We start from the raw sequence: 15,441 nt of genomic DNA on the forward strand, positions 1-15,441 counted from the left end.
ATCTGGGGGCGTTCTGCATACACCCCGGCCCATAACAGCCTTTCTGGAGGGAAACAGAGGCTCAGAGACAGCCCTTCAGCCAGGGACCTCGCCTGAGAACTCGAGTCTCCTCCTTCTGACTTTCAGTCAGTTCAGTCGCTCAGTCGTGTCCATCTCCTCCGACTTTGGTGTCAGCCTAACCCATTTGCACACACTTCGGTCCAGAGGCCGGAGTTACCATTCCCGGCTCAGACCACGACTCGGGAACCTAACTCCCCTCAGCCACGCCCATGCGCCCCAGGGGCCGGAACCAAAGGGATGCGGGACGTTAAGGTCAGTCTCCCTCGGGAGCAACCAAGGGCCACATCGGCCTCCTGCTCGCCCGACCCGCAGGGACTCGGAGGCGCTCTCCAGCCGCCAGTCCAGCTCCACCTCCGAGAAGTCGGAAGGGCCCCGAGGCTGTAGTGTGCGGGTTGGCGCTCGGCTCGGCTGAGTTCAGCCCTCAACCATCGCCCCTCCCAGAGGGCCGCCTAGGGTCTCCTGCCCGGCCCAGTCCGGGAGGCGCCAGACCCAGCTCCCAGGCATCCCGCTCGCTCATAGGCCCGAGGCGCCGCGCCCGCCCTGGCCAGGCCCGGCGCCGAGAGGGAGGGGCGGAGCCAGCGAGTTCGCGCCAAAATCGCGTAGCCGATCCCTCCCCAGCGGACTACGTCGCGCCCTCCATTTTTTTCAAACCCTAGGCTGGGTGGAGATTGGCGGACTGGGCACTCACGTGGTTAACGGTCGCGGGAAGCCGCGGAACCCGAACCTGCGGCTGGACCTGCGGAGACCCCAGACTCGGCGCCCGGGCCGCCCCGCCACTGCCGGACAGCCCGCGCTGCCGCCTGCCCCGCCGGCCGCCGCCCAGAGCGTTCCGGAGCCGGCGTTCGCCGCCGCCGCCGCCGCCGCCGCCGCCGCGCGGGCCCGCCGCCGCCGCGGCCCCCGGGCGCGCCTAGTCGCACGTGGCGGACCCGCCCCCTGGGCCGGCCGAGCCCTGGACTCCGCGGGCTCTGGTTCTCCGGTCCTCCGCCCCGGCCCCAGGGGCGCGATGAGCTTCCTGAGCCGGCAGCAGCCGCCGCCGCCCCGCCGCGCCGCGGCCTCCTGCACCTTGCGGCAGAAGCTGATCTTCTCGCCCTGCAGCGACTGTGAGGAGGAGGAGGAAGAAGAGGAGGAAGAAGGCAGCGGCCACAGCACCGGGGAGGACTCGGCCTTTCAGGAGCCCGACTCGCCTCTGCCTCCCGCGAGGAGCCCCACAGAGCCCGGGCCCGAGCGCCGTCGCTCTCCGGACACAATCCCCGGTAGCCCGGGGGAGCTAGAGGAGGACATGCTGCTGCGGGGCGCCTGCCCCGGCGCGGACGCGGCGGGCGGCGGGGCAGAGGGAGACTCGTGGGAGGAGGAGGGCTTCGGCTCCTCGTCTCCGGTCAAGTCGCCGGCCGCGCCCTACTTTCTGGGCAGCTCGTTCTCTCCAGTGCGCTGCGGAGGCCCGGGGGATGCGTCGCTGCGGGGCTGCGGGGCGCGCGGGGTCGGCGAGGGCGCCTGCTCGCCGCTGCCAGACTACCCGGGTACCCCGCCCCACAAGACCTTCCGCAAGCTGCGGCTCTTCGACACGCCGCACACCCCCAAGGTGAGAGGACGCGGCCGCCGGGGCGCCCAGAGCCCGCGCCGGCCCAGCCTTTTTAAAAGGCCGCGGCGCCGGGAGCGGAGCGCGGCGCTGCCCGGGTTCGGTTACATAACCGCCCGGCCTCACCCCAGCTCGCTCTCCGGCGCGGTAACAAAAAAGTTGGCAGTCTTTTTTTTGGGCCCTGCCCAGCAGTTGTCCGTTAAGATTATGTAACTGAACAATGGGCCTCGTCTGGAACTTCTTCATCTTTCAAAGGGGCTGATCGGCGCCGTCCAGGTGGCTGATGATTTAACGCCCGCCGAGTCGGGGCGGCCCCGAGCGTGGCAGGCGGGAGTGTGGCACCGATAACGCGGTTTGGAAGGATGCTCCAGTGGTGCTGGCCCGGCCACCTGACACTCCTCAGCGCCGCAGCCATCTGGTGCCTTTTAAACGCAGTGATCACTCCTGTAATTTGGGCGGCGCACTCAGGAGTTCGGTTAAAAAAAAAAATGCACTTATCGTTTCGTATCAGGTGGCCTTTTGGGGGAAAGTTTGAGATACGGAGGGAGACTGCGCTTCGACTTGGGAGAAAAGGCTGGCCTTCAAGTATTTACAGCCTTAAAAAGGCTCGTAAATAACTCGGGGTAGCGTTTAAACCTCTTTCCGGAAAGAATATTTTATTTGGTAAGCGTTTGTTTACACTCGGGTTTGCAGTTCCCAAGTTTGATCAGCCGAAGTGTCTGGATTAGGAACGTCCAGCTGTTAAAAACCAGCGTGGATTTTGTCGCCTGGACCCTCAGGCTTTCATACCATTGATAATGTCTCTTAAAGAAGTAGGTATTCAGCACCTGTGTGTTGAGTGGCAAGTGAGTATGCAGATTACCACTTGTAGAACTTTACAAGTAACAGCAGATTTTAAAGCAGACACTTACCGAAATTCAGACAGTATCGAACTTAAAAGATTAATGTGGAAAATGTACCTTTTAAAGTGAGTTTCAGTCCGCTTACTAGTCATAAACCTTAGGAGATGTGTGCTTTTTGTGCCTTACTGTTTATTGGCCGACTTGCCCAAGGCAAGTCTGGAAGTGAGGGGAGGAGCTCTATGGTGGTGGCTTTCAAAGCCCTACTTGGATGGGGGAGGGGAGCTTTTATGTGACTCCCAGAATGCTTTCTATTTTTAGATGGATTGAAAGGTTTCTTAACTTTTAGCTCCTAGAGTGAACTTAATTTTAGTTTTCATTCATATTCTTTTTAGGGCTAGAGACCTGTTGACTTTTTCAGGAAAGGTAGTTGGTATCCAGCTTCAGGCTCCTAAGTAAACCACTGTCTATTTTGCTTGAAAGATTAACAAGGGTTGGTGGTTGCTTTGACCTACACATTCAGCCAGGAGAAAGACTTGTTGAAAATTAGGTTGAGAAGGCTATCTATAGCACTTGGATCCTAAGCGTTTCTTTTCCTCTCCTAGAGTTTGCTCTCCAAAGCTCGAGGAATCGATTCCAGTTCTGTTAAACTCCGAGGTGGCTCTCTATTCATGGATACAGAAAAATCAGGAAAAAGGGAATTTGATGTTCGACAGACTCCTCAAGTGAATATTAATCCTTTTACTCCAGATTCTCTGTTACTGCATTCCTCAGGACAGTGTCGGAGAAGAAAGAGAGCATATTGGAATGAGTAAGTTATTTATTTTTCAACAGTTTGGTTCCTCAACCACCCAAGACTGGTTTGGCATAATTAAAATTTAATTTCAGCCAAATGATTTGGAAGTTTATGGGCTGAGAATTTTCTCCATTACTAGCAATTTTCAGTAATCAGCTATGGCATGGGAAAGGAAGAAAGAAAAGGTCTAGATAAATTATAGTAAATCTGCTTGTGTCAAAATGAGGCAAGCAGAGAAAGTTGATTTAGAAAGGCTTTAATTTTGATATGTGTGGTGGTGTTGGTATATCTAAACAGGAACAACATTTTCATCACTTGGTCTGTATCTTGTCATTACAAAAGTAAATGCTTTCTTTTCGGTTTTCATTCATTAAATTTTCATTTTGCTATATATCTGTCAGATAGTTTTGGATCTCTAGTTGATGGATCTGTCAAATACACTGATAGAAAAAATAATATTTTTCAGTTCCTGTGGTGAAGACATGGAAGCCAGTGATTATGAGTTTGAAGATGAAACAAGACCTGCTAAAGTCAGTAGCTTTTGATTTCCTTTTTATTGGTTTTTAAAAAAATTTTCTTTTTATTGATTTTTATATTTGTTTCTACTTAACAAGCTATCATATATACATGTTGAAATTGAAAGCCACTCAGTCATGTCTGACTCTTTTCGACCTCATGGACTATAGCTGGCCCGGCTCTTCCATCCGTGGAATTCTCCAGGAAAGAGTACTGCAGTGGGTTGCCATTTCCTTCTCTGGAGAATCTTCCTGCCCCAGGGATTGAACCCAGGTCTCCTGCATTGCAGGCAGATTCTCTACCAACTGAGCCACAAGGAAAGCCCATATATACATGTTAAATAAGCATTAAAACATAAGATAAAATTTTTAAATTTCATAGTGTTATCACCTTAGTGAAAAAATCACTTTCGTACCTTTATAAATATATGGATACACTTTTTATTACAGAGAATTACAATTACTGAAAGCAATATGAAGTCTCGATATACAACAGAATTTCATGAGCTAGAGAAGATTGGTTCTGGAGAATTTGGTTCTGTGTTTAAATGTGTGAAGAGGCTGGATGGATGCGTTTATGCCATAAAGCGATCAAAAAAGCCATTGGCTGGCTCTGTTGATGAGTATGTATTAAAGATTTTGTCTTTTGCTCTTTTGTTCATCAGTATGGTGTTAGAAATGTTAAGGTTTTAGGTGGTCAGTCACTGAATTTAATCTCTAATGTTTGAGAAGTTATAATGACTTAAATCAGATCCATTTCATTTTGTGCCATTTGTTTTTATTGGATTTGGTAGAGTAATATGAGGAGTCTGATCTTGGAGCCTAATTTAAATTTTGTATTTCTAGTAGCATCCATGAATTCACAGTAGAGTAGAATTTCATCTTTCCTGAATTGTAGGGCCAGCAAGATTCCTTCTTTCTAACATTCTTAAATGGCATGATGTGTGCTTAGTCGTGTCTTATTCTTTGCAACTCCATGGACCGTAGCCCACCAGGCTCCTCTGTGGAATTTGCCAGGCAAGAATACTGGAGTAGGTTGCCATTTCCTACTCCAGATTCTTTAATGGAAACCTTTGGGAAAATCTCATACAGAGTTTTAATCCTCTTTTAAGCAAGTTCTTCAGCATAATGAATGATAGATCCAGAAGTCAAGATTCTTTTATGAACTTTCAGATAAATTAACTCAGTTTATCTTAAATAAAAATGATTTATGATTCTCTTAATCTCAAACTTCTAGGCAGAATGCTTTGAGAGAAGTATATGCTCACGCAGTGCTTGGGCAACATTCTCATGTAGTTCGATACTTCTCTGCCTGGGCAGAAGATGATCATATGCTTATACAGAATGAATATTGTAACGGTGAGTAATGGTTCCCCTGTAAATGTGTAAGCTCAAGAAAATGAACACCAAGGAAATAATTTATTTTTTATCTAAAGTCTTGCTCTAATTCTATATATCTTTTACCTGTTATAAATTCAAAGATCAAAAGCCCTGACATGAAGTGCAAGTTATTCTTACCTGGAACATAAGATTGAAAACCTTGTTTTTTCTACCTAGATAGTAGAACCATGCATATTATTTGTATGTCTGTTACTCAAATTAAACTGATTTTCTTGAGAGGATAGCAGCCTTGCCATGTATTTTGGTATTCCTAGCACTTAGCATGGTGTGGGGGAGGGATATAATAGTTAATAAGCCAAGCTCCCTGTATCTAGCCTTCCCTTTGCCTTTCATTTTATGTGCTGCTGAAACTGATAATGGTTACTTGTAAAATGACAGTGACTCTCCATTGATATAAATTCAGCCATTTTTGAATCTTGCTCCCCCTACCATCTATCCACCCTTTGTTTACCACTAGAATCCACTGAAATGTTTCTGTAAAGAGAGAATTATTCTCATTAGTTCCCTAGCTGTGCTTGCCTCCTTTCTTCCTCCCTGCCTCCGCCCAAAAAGCATTTATAGAGGTTTAACTTTGGACCTTTATATGGTTTTGAATTTCAGCAGGTCCTTCAACAGTCATCCTGGGTCCTTCCTTTTTCACTAAATCTTTACCAAAGTCCTGGCCTCACTTCTGATTCTTACAGATCTGTTATTAAACACCTAAAATTTTGTATATGATGGATTTTTATTTCTGTACATCTTCAGTGAAATATTAGAGAACTTAGAATTTATTGAATACTTGAGTAGTGAAGATTATTTTTGTTGATTCTCATTTTTTCCCCTAAGACTAGCCATTTCATAGCTTGTGAATAAATAAGTGGTATAAGTAGTAGATCAAGTTTTCTGTTTTGGAAAATAATGAACAAAACAGATGTAGAAGATCCATTTCTCATACCTGACTTCTCACTGAGTTGTCATTTTATTCTACACCCTTGAAAAAATATAATTGTTCAGTATGCAGCATTGCTGCTGCTTTCACAAATCTCTTGAAATGTTTCTATTCATATCATCAAAATATTTATGTAGCTGTCACCTGTGGCTTTGTGGACTATTCTGTTGCTTAACCTCCATTTTTTAGTTACTGCACTTACTAATAGTATAACTTGATCATAATACCTCCTTTCCTCCATATTTGCTAGACACCATCTCCTTCTAGTTTCTTTCTACCTCTCACCTTGTTGATGTGACTTGCTGTCAGCCACAGTCCAGAAATCACAAATTTGTAGCAACCTACCAAATACGTGGTTGTGTTATTTAGTTGATTCTGAGATAACTGGCTTGGGCCTGGGATTTGAGTGAGGGGGATGAGCCGTTTTGCTACCCTCTCAGATTACAAAGACCCTGTCCTGTAATAAAGTTAGATTATAAAATAATCTTTTGAAATAATTTATTATTTTGGAGCAGTCTTAAGCACTTTAGGAATATGGATCTTTAAAAAAATAAATAAACTTGTGTAAAATAGAACAGCCTCTTTGTATGATGTTTTGCTTAGATGAAAGAAAATGAGGCTGTCTAGATATATTTGTGAGCTCTTCTGTTTGCGTTTTCCACCATTTTCTCCACATAAACCCTAAATGTCCTAATAGACCTAGCTAGATCCTTTTCTGTAGTTTCACAGGGATGGATTCTGTTATCATTCATTTGTAGTGTTGATTAACTGATATCCTTTATCTTAACTGACTTTTTATCGAAAACAGTTGTTTGCATTTTGAGCCTGTTTTCTTGATTTGGTGATAGATGGAATTTCTACTCTTGATAAGCAGGTGTAGAAAAATGTTAATTGATAGCGCAGGAGAACCTGAAATATCAGATGAATGGTTTGCTCTTCTCACCTTTCTTACCCTTTCAGCAGCAAGATAGAAGAAACTGGCCCAGCTGTAGTAGCTAGACCCATTAAAAAGCAGCCATATTATTTCTTGGTGAACTTGATCTAGGACTTCAAATTCACATATCCCAAAAAGCTTATTGACCTGCTCCCTTCTAGAGCTCTCTTTTTCCCACAGTTCAAGATTTGTACAAATTAAGTTTGGAGAACATACTTAATCCTAAACTATACAGGTGTGTGATTTACTTTTATTTTTACCGCACATTTGATGTTTTTGCTATTTAGACTTGTTCAAATTATAGGACCTCCTTTTCTGAGTAGTATATCATCGACCTAGATTTTTATTACCTTGCTTCTGGTTTTATTATTCCCAACTAAGCTTTAAGCAGAAGTGGTTTGTTTATTTTTTAAACATAACTCATTTCCTCTGAGACAGAGTATAAACAAAGTTTTTAATAAAACTTATGAAGTATAAACTTAAAGTTTTTTAAAGTATAAACAAATTAGCTGATAGGTTTGATTCTATAAAAGCAGGTTTGTTCTTATTCATAGTAAGAGTGGTATAAATTAAAACTATACTAAGATACTGGATTTTACTTATAAAATTTGTAGACTCTGTTGTTATGTGTGTGGGAAAATAGGTATTCTCGTACATTAAGCATGGAAGTGTGATTTGGTACAGCCTTCTCTAAAGGGGACTGTGTGTGTGTGTAATCGTCCAGATTTGTCTTCCAAATCCCCAGATTTACATAACCTTATGCTAGCAGATTTTAAGTATTAGCCTTTTGAAATCAGGAATTGAGTGTGTTTTATGTGAGCTTTCAGAGGCAATCAAGTCTTGGCATTGATACTGTGAAAACCAACCCAAAACTGTTTTGTAGGGTAAATGGAAATGGCGCTCTCAGCTATAGGAATTTATCCTATATGTAATAAAATAGTGTCTCATACACCCAATGAATGTGTATAGTACACTATATATACCATTTGACCCAGCAGTTTGTTTGTAGGAGATAACAAAATATGTGTGAATTCCTGAGACTATAATTTGTAGTATTGAAAAGTGAAAGTGAAGTCGCTCAGTCATGTCCGACTCTTTGCGACCTCATGTACTGTAGCCTACCAGGCTCCTCCCTCCCTGGGATTCTCCAGGCAAGAGTATTAAAGGCTTGGAAATCATTTTTAAATGTCCATCAATTAGGGGATTGGTTAGTGCATTACCATTCAATTATGCAATGGAATTTTGTATACCTAAGAAAGGAGTGGTCTTTGTATATTATAAAGAATGATCTTCAAGATAATGAAAATGTGTTATTGCTTGTATAAAAAGGAGTTGAAAAGAATTCATAACATTACTCTGGGAAAGAGAACTAGGTGGGTTGCTAGAGTATGTATTGATAAGACAGAGACTTTATATTATAGTTTGTACACATGTGAGTGTTTTAGCTAGTGAAAGAATAAATACAATTTTGATTTCACAAGCAGGTTGAAGAGAATAGGTCCTGTAAAATGTCATTTTCTTGGTTGCGTCTAGTCATACAGTAAAGATGAAAGAAAAATGGTATTTCAGAAAGAAGAAAATTCTGACGTTTCTTGTGTTTGTTAGGTGGCAGTTTAGCCGATGCCATAAGTGAAAACTACAGAAGTATGAGTTACTTTACAGAAGCAGAGTTGAAGGATCTCCTCTTACAAGTTGGCCGGGGCTTGAGGTATATTCATTCAATGTCTTTAGTTCACATGGATATAAAGCCTAGTAAGTATTACAGATCATCTGACCTATATATGTTCTTTAGGGTTTTATAGAATAAATGATTTCATTAAAACAATATGGCAACATAAAACATTTTACTATATTTTTTCATTGTTTTTTTTAACTTTTTATTTTATACTGGAGCATAGCTGATTAACAATTTGTAATAGTTTCAGGTGGACAGCAAAGGGACTCAGCCATACAAATACATGTATCCATTCTTGCCCCAACTCCCCTCCCATCTAGGCTGCCACGTAACACTGAGCAGAATTCCCTGTACTGTACGGTAGGACCTTGTTGGCTATCCATTTTAAATTCAGCAGTGTGTACATTTCATTTTAGCTTTAAAAGATTTTTGACCCACTTAGTAGTAGTGTTTCATTTCCCATCACCTCTTCCCTTGTTACACCAAAAGATCTGAAATAATACTCTCATTTTTACTAAAAGCTGAAAAAAAATGTTCTGCATCTTATGGGAACCACAGTCTTAGAGTGGGACTGATGGGGAGACTAAAAGAACTCATGTTTAAAGCCTGTCTCTTGTACTAGGCTATATAGATCTGTACTTTTAAATTAATGCTGGTGCGGCTAAGAGGGTTATTGTTATTACTGTTTTGTTCAGAAAAGAAAATGGTACATGCATTTTTATTTTGCGTTTAAAAAAGGATGCAAGTGAATCCTACACTAACATTTTAGTGCAGATCCCTCTCGTCAAAAGTCACGTCGTAATGTACATACTGTTTTAGAACTTTTTTAAAAAGACACTGTCTCTACCTTTCCATTTCAATAATTATCTACTTGCCAGGTCATATTAAAATTTTTCCTAGTTGACCAAAGTCCTTAGCAGTTGCTTCATCCAAACTAGCGTCCATTTCAGAACCATGCATTACATCAGGGTAAATCCATTTTCTTTTTTTAGGTTTTACTCTTCCCCTACTTATATAATAATAATACAGACCTTGTTTTGCCAGATTTCCTTTCTTCTGGGTTCGACTGGTTGCTTTGTTGCATCATTTAGCTAATTCCTTTTTCTATCCTTTAATTTAGAAGTTATAACTAAAAAGTTAAGGATTTTAGGGATTTAAGGGATTTAAGTTAAACATTTTAGGCTAGGTGTTTTTAGGCATTGTCAGGTGGATTCTTTACCGTTTGAGCCACCAGGGAAACCCAACTGAAAGGTTGATGGATTTAAGTAAACATTTTAGGCTGAGTGTTTTTAAATTGAATTACTGAGGTTCTTTTCTTTTTTTAATCTATGCTAAGTCGTGTCCTACTCTATGCAACCCCATGGACTGTGATTTAAATCATTTTTCGCAACTTAATTATATGAATTATATGAAGAATTTTTGTATGTCAACTTATTAAAACATTTATTTTCAAAAAGAAAAAATTAAGTTTGAACTGGTTGCAATTAATGTAGATCATTGAGGTTTCCCCATACTCATAGCTTGTATTTAATGTTATACAAACATAGGGGACCATTACATTACAGGTACAAAAGTTGAAAATATTAAGGCATGTGAAGTTTTAAATTTACAAATATCCCCATAAAATAAGTTGTCCTGTAAATAAAATTGAAAAGATGCTAGTGAATGAAACATTGATAAAACTACTAAAATAAAGTTTGCTGCTGAAACTTATATTTATATAACCTTACCTGCATTAGATGAAGAAGAAGTTTGTGTACAGTAGAAATAGTGAACCACAAAACCTCTTTGGGTTGTAGATGCTGTATGGTCAGCCAAACTCAATAACTGCATGACTTGTTTTCACACCAGCCTTGTAGCATTAGATTAAAATTTGTGCCTCAGTAGCATCACAGAGTCGGACACGACTGAAGTGACTTAGCAGCAGCAGCATCATGAATTAGTATGTTAATTGCCCTTTGTATTATTTCTAAGTAATTAGAACTGCTGAAGATCAATGTGTAGCTGACAAGAGTCTAATGCAGTGGTTTTCAAGTGTTAAAGGACCAGTGCTAGACCAGAAAGTACATTTCTGTATTTTCTGTATCTAGAAAATACAGTCCCCTTTCCTTCTTACTGGGTTTGGGTAGAACACATAGTCTATATATTTAAGCGCTTTCTGAATGATTCGTTGTATGACTTGTTTGTGAACTTTGATTCTATTAATTGTTAGTATGGCTTACCTAAATAACTGTTTGACAGGTAATATTTTCATATCTCGAACTTCAATCCCAAATGCTGCCTCTGAAGAAGGAGATGAAGATGACTGGGCATCCAACAAAGTTATGTTTAAAATAGGTAAGAAAGAAAAGTAACCAAATTATTTCCTTAAAATAGAGGCTGTTTTGTTTTAATTCTTGACTGTATTTTTTTCAATACTTCTAGGTGACCTTGGACATGTAACAAGGATCTCTAGTCCACAAGTTGAAGAGGGTGATAGCCGTTTTCTTGCAAATGAAGTTTTACAGGAGGTAGTTTTTCTTCTTTAAGCCATTTGCTTTGTAACACTTATTATCAGATGCTAGAAAACTATAAATGCAGATGTACTGAAATTTTAAGCTAATAACCAGTAGAAAGATAATACAGAATAGAAAGTGTAAACTGTTAGCTTGTTGGGGTATTTAATCTAGCAAAAGTCAATAAAGGCAAAGATTTATCATATTCAACAGTGGTGGGGTTGCAGTAAAAAAAAAGTTTCCACGCATTACTGGTGAAACTTTAAAATGACAATGTCTTTTCGGAGATCAAAGTGTTAACATCTGTCAACATTTTAAAGTCACATTCCCTTTTACCCAGAATTTCTATTTCTAGGAGTCTCTCTTAAAGAAATATTCATATACAAATAAATTGAGAATGTTAATATTTAGCAATAAAGGAATGATTAAATAAAGTATGGATACAGTTAATAATGTGAAAGTATGTGTTAGTCACTTAGTTGTGTCCAACTCTTTGCGACCCCATAGACCATAGCCCGCCAGGCTCCTCTGTCCGTAGAATTCTCCAGGCAAGAATACTGGAGTGGGTTGCCATTTCTTTCTCCAGGGGACAACTTCCTGACCCAGGGATTGAACCCAAGTCTCCTGGATTGCAGGCAGATTCTTTGCCATCTGGGAAGCCCCATAGTTAATAATACTATTTCAAAAACAGTGTTGTAAAATATTTCTTGATAAGCGTTTTTGAATGGAAATAGAATAACTAGAACAAATGAATTGTATGACACTATTCTCTTTATGTATATTTGTGTTGTATATGTATATGCATATTTCTAACTTGTTGATGTTTGTAGTTTCATATGAATGCCCCGAGAGCTAAAGTTTCTTCTGAGAGTTGAGTGAGGCTGGTGATAAAGGGGAGGCCTTTTAGAAATAACCTGAATACTTTTAGAAATGTATTTACCATCCCACCCCAAAGTGTATTGTTGTTTAGTCGCTAAGTCGTGTCCTACTCTTTGCAACCCAATGGACTGTAGCTCGCCAGACTCCTCTGTCCGTGGAATTTCCCAGGCAGGAGTACCGCAGTGGGTTACCATTCCTTCTCTGGGGGATCATCCCAGCCCTGGGGTTAAACCTGTGTCTCCTGCATTGTCAGGCGGATTCTGTCCCACTGAGTTACCAGGAAAGCCCCAGAGTGTATATAACTTTGTCATTAAAAAAAGTATAATCTCCCCAAATTTAGCTTGTTCTCTGAGTATGTCCTAAATTTAAATGTATCACTGGACATTTTAATTTCATCTTATTTCTCACCCAAATCATCATTGAGGTGTAATCTTACTTTATTTTGACAATCTTTATATTCCCTTAACTTTTTTTTCCCTTTAATTTTACAGAACTATACTCACCTTCCAAAAGCAGATATTTTTGCCCTTGCCCTCACAGTGGTATGTGCTGCTGGTGCTGAGCCTCTTCCCAGAAATGGAGACCAATGGCATGAAATTAGACAGGGTAGATTACCTCGGATTCCACAAGTGCTTTCGCAAGAATTTACAGAGTTGCTAAAAGTGAGCATTTTATATGTGAAGCACTTTATTGACACAGTTCAATATTTTATTAAATTGCATATCTTTGTGTTAATTTTACTTCTCTTTTTAAGGTTATGATTCATCCAGATCCAGAGAGAAGACCTTCAGCAATGGCACTGGTAAAGCATTCAGTATTACTATCTGCTTCAAGGAAGAGTGCAGAACAATTACGAATAGAATTGAACGCTGAAAAGTTCAAAAATTCACTTCTGCAGAAGTAAGTGATGGGGTTTTTGTTTTTTTAGTTTCTCATTTTTATTCTCAGATTTTAATTAGAAATGATTTATACTTTCCATCAGTGAAGAATAAAGTGGCTTGGCATGTTATATGGTTAAAGTTTGGGGACTTCTGTCTTGATATTTGACCTATAAATTGGCATTGTTTCTAAACTTTGAAATTATGGACTTAAAAGGTTTTTAAACCTGCATGTATTCAAAAGTGGTGATATCCTTATGCCCAAATTGTCCCAAAAGCTAAAATGAGCAGGTATCAGTTTTTTCTCTCCAAACTCTTGTCATAAATGACATTCTCCTCAAAATGTTCTGTTTACTTTTATGAAAGGATGAAATTAATGTCAATTGGGTTAGATGATTTTCACATTTGATCTGAATGACCTTTGACATTTTTGGAAAACTGGTTGGAGTGTTTATCTAATTCATTTGCTTTATTGCTACCATTTTTATACTAACCTAATAAAACTGACTTGAAATACTTAAAGGTTATTTTGCCATTAGTTTGATAGCCAGCATAGTTCATATAAAGAGGAAATAGAATTCTCCTTTTGTCTCTTATGTAAATAGATTTTCACTTTTTTTTCTCTTTAATTTTATCTTGGAGTAATGATGGCACACAAAAATCTCCCAACTGATAATGTAGTTTGTATTTGGCCTCTTAGGATCCCTTTCTGGGTTTAATACAGTAGGTGAAAAGTCTTGTTTCCTATTTTTATGTTGTTAGAGAACTCAAGAAAGCCCAGATGGCAAAAGCTGCAGCTGAGGAAAGAGCACTCTTCACTGATCGGATGGCTACCAGGTCCACCACCCAGAGTAATAGAACATCTCGACTTATTGGAAAGAAAATGAACCGCTCTGTCAGCCTTACCATATACTGAACTACTCATTACCCACCTCCCCCCAAAAAAACTGTGACAAGAGGAAGCTAGGTTGAAATCACTGCTACAATCCAGTTAGCAATTCCTTTTTCAATCGGTGTCAGTAATTTTACTGAAGTACCTTTTAGGACTTATTTGTGAATTACAGTTGAAAGCTGTATTTTTACCAGTGCTTTATCAGGCTTTTGTCTGGTCTTACCAGTCTGTCTTCTGTAGGATGTCGGTCACTGTTGGATGTTACACCAGCCTGTCCAGGGTTAACCACTGTGGTGGTGTGCTGCTTATGGTTTGCTGTTGCATTGTAATAAAAGGTATCTTTTCCTGTAGTGACCTGTACAAGGACCCAAGGGCTTTATTACATACCTGTTCTCCCTTTGAAGGGAATGCTAAGAGACTCAGTACTCCTCAGCTTTCAATGTACCTGTGTGTCAATCGTATATTTCTTTTTTTTTTTTTTTTTTCTAAATTGTGAATTATACTTGTATACCCAACTGGGAGCACTTTGTAGGCATTGCATGAACCATGGAGTGATAATTCTGTGGAAGTACTGCCTTGTGAATTTGCTGCTATTTTAGTTTTGTCTTTGCTGTAAAATTGTAGCATTAAACAATCATTGTTGTTAATAGGCTTTCTTTTTAAAACAATTATGTGAAATATATAGCTGCTCTTGATGAAAGTAGCTATTTGCCTTTTTTTTTCTTTGAACTTTGAAGCTAGTGCATTGGAGAAATGCACCTCCCTCCCCTCCTTTGGAATGCTATATTAATGTAGTATAATTATTACTGGTTTTGTACTTTTTTCCTGATAATACCCTTCTCTGACTCTTTAAAAAATGTTTTCTCCTTCCACCCAAGTTTTGTACCTGATTGTATTGTTAGTCTGTTTTTAAATGTTTTGCCCGGTTTCTCTTCAATATTTGTGTATATAAACTAATCTTGGTGATACTGTACATAGCTGTTTGAAATGGCAGAATGATTTCTGACTATCCCAAGCTTTTCACAAAATATATTTTATCTGTGATTAGCCATTTGACTAATAATACTGGCTAACAGATACTGCAAAAAAAAAAAAAAAAAATAGAATTTGTCTGTTGTTTTTCTATTAATTTTCTTTTAAAACATGTTTGCACTTGTCTGTTTGACTTGTGTTTTATTAACATTGATTGGCATATTAAAAGTCACTCTGAGCTTACCTTCATTGTGTGAATCTTTGTGGTGCCTGTTTTCTACTATTTTATCTCCATTATCACTACATTTTTTTTTAACACATTTTAAAATGTTGAATATAATGTATTTAAAGTACTAAAGACAGAGGACACATTTTTGATAGAGTATGAAACATGATTTAATGATGAGCTTTAGTTCACATTGGGCTTCCCTTGTAGCTCAGTTGGTAAAGACTCCACCTGCAATGCAGGAAACCCTGGTTCAATTCCTCGGTCAGAAAGATCCCTGGGGAGAAAGGGATAGGCTACCCATTCCAGTATTCTTGGGCTCCCCTCGTGTCAGCTGGTAAAGAATCTGCCTCCAGTGCAGGAGACGGGTTCTAT

General features: G+C 40.2%; 1 protein-coding gene across 2 annotated transcripts; it reads left to right on the forward strand.

Moving 5' to 3' along the window:
- Positions 1-1,017: 1,017 nt before the first annotated feature.
- Positions 1,018-15,083, forward strand: WEE1 (WEE1 G2 checkpoint kinase). Of its 2 annotated transcripts, none has more exons than XM_027563248.1 (11): positions 1,018-1,639; positions 3,081-3,286; positions 3,738-3,801; positions 4,237-4,409; positions 5,024-5,145; positions 8,655-8,801; positions 10,966-11,061; positions 11,149-11,234; positions 12,590-12,760; positions 12,853-12,998; positions 13,739-15,083. In XM_027563248.1, exons 1-11 carry the CDS (start codon positions 1,064-1,066, stop codon positions 13,890-13,892), a joined length of 1,941 nt encoding a protein of 646 aa, XP_027419049.1. In that variant the 5' UTR covers positions 1,018-1,063; the 3' UTR covers positions 13,893-15,083. The 2 variants fall into 2 exon arrangements, with proteins under 2 accessions (XP_027419049.1, XP_027419050.1); XM_027563249.1 differs by lacking the exon at positions 1,018-1,639 and adding an exon at positions 1,853-2,299 and having other exon boundaries at positions 13,739-14,843.
- Positions 15,084-15,441: the final 358 nt, after the last annotated feature.

This window comes from Bos indicus x Bos taurus, chromosome 15, assembly GCF_003369695.1.
Source record: "Bos indicus x Bos taurus breed Angus x Brahman F1 hybrid chromosome 15, Bos_hybrid_MaternalHap_v2.0, whole genome shotgun sequence".
NCBI classification, from domain to species: Eukaryota; Metazoa; Chordata; class Mammalia; order Artiodactyla; family Bovidae; genus Bos; species Bos indicus x Bos taurus.

Coding starts and splice junctions, on each gene's coding strand:
- WEE1 (XM_027563248.1), top strand. CDS start 1,064: ATGAGCTTCCTGAGCCGGCAGCAGCCGCCGCCGCCCCGCCGCGCCGCG. Junction 11,062..11,148: donor CAAAGTTATGTTTAAAATAG/GTAAGAAAGAAA, acceptor CAATACTTCTAG/GTGACCTTGGACATGTAACA. Junction 12,761..12,852: donor AATTTACAGAGTTGCTAAAA/GTGAGCATTTTA, acceptor TCTCTTTTTAAG/GTTATGATTCATCCAGATCC.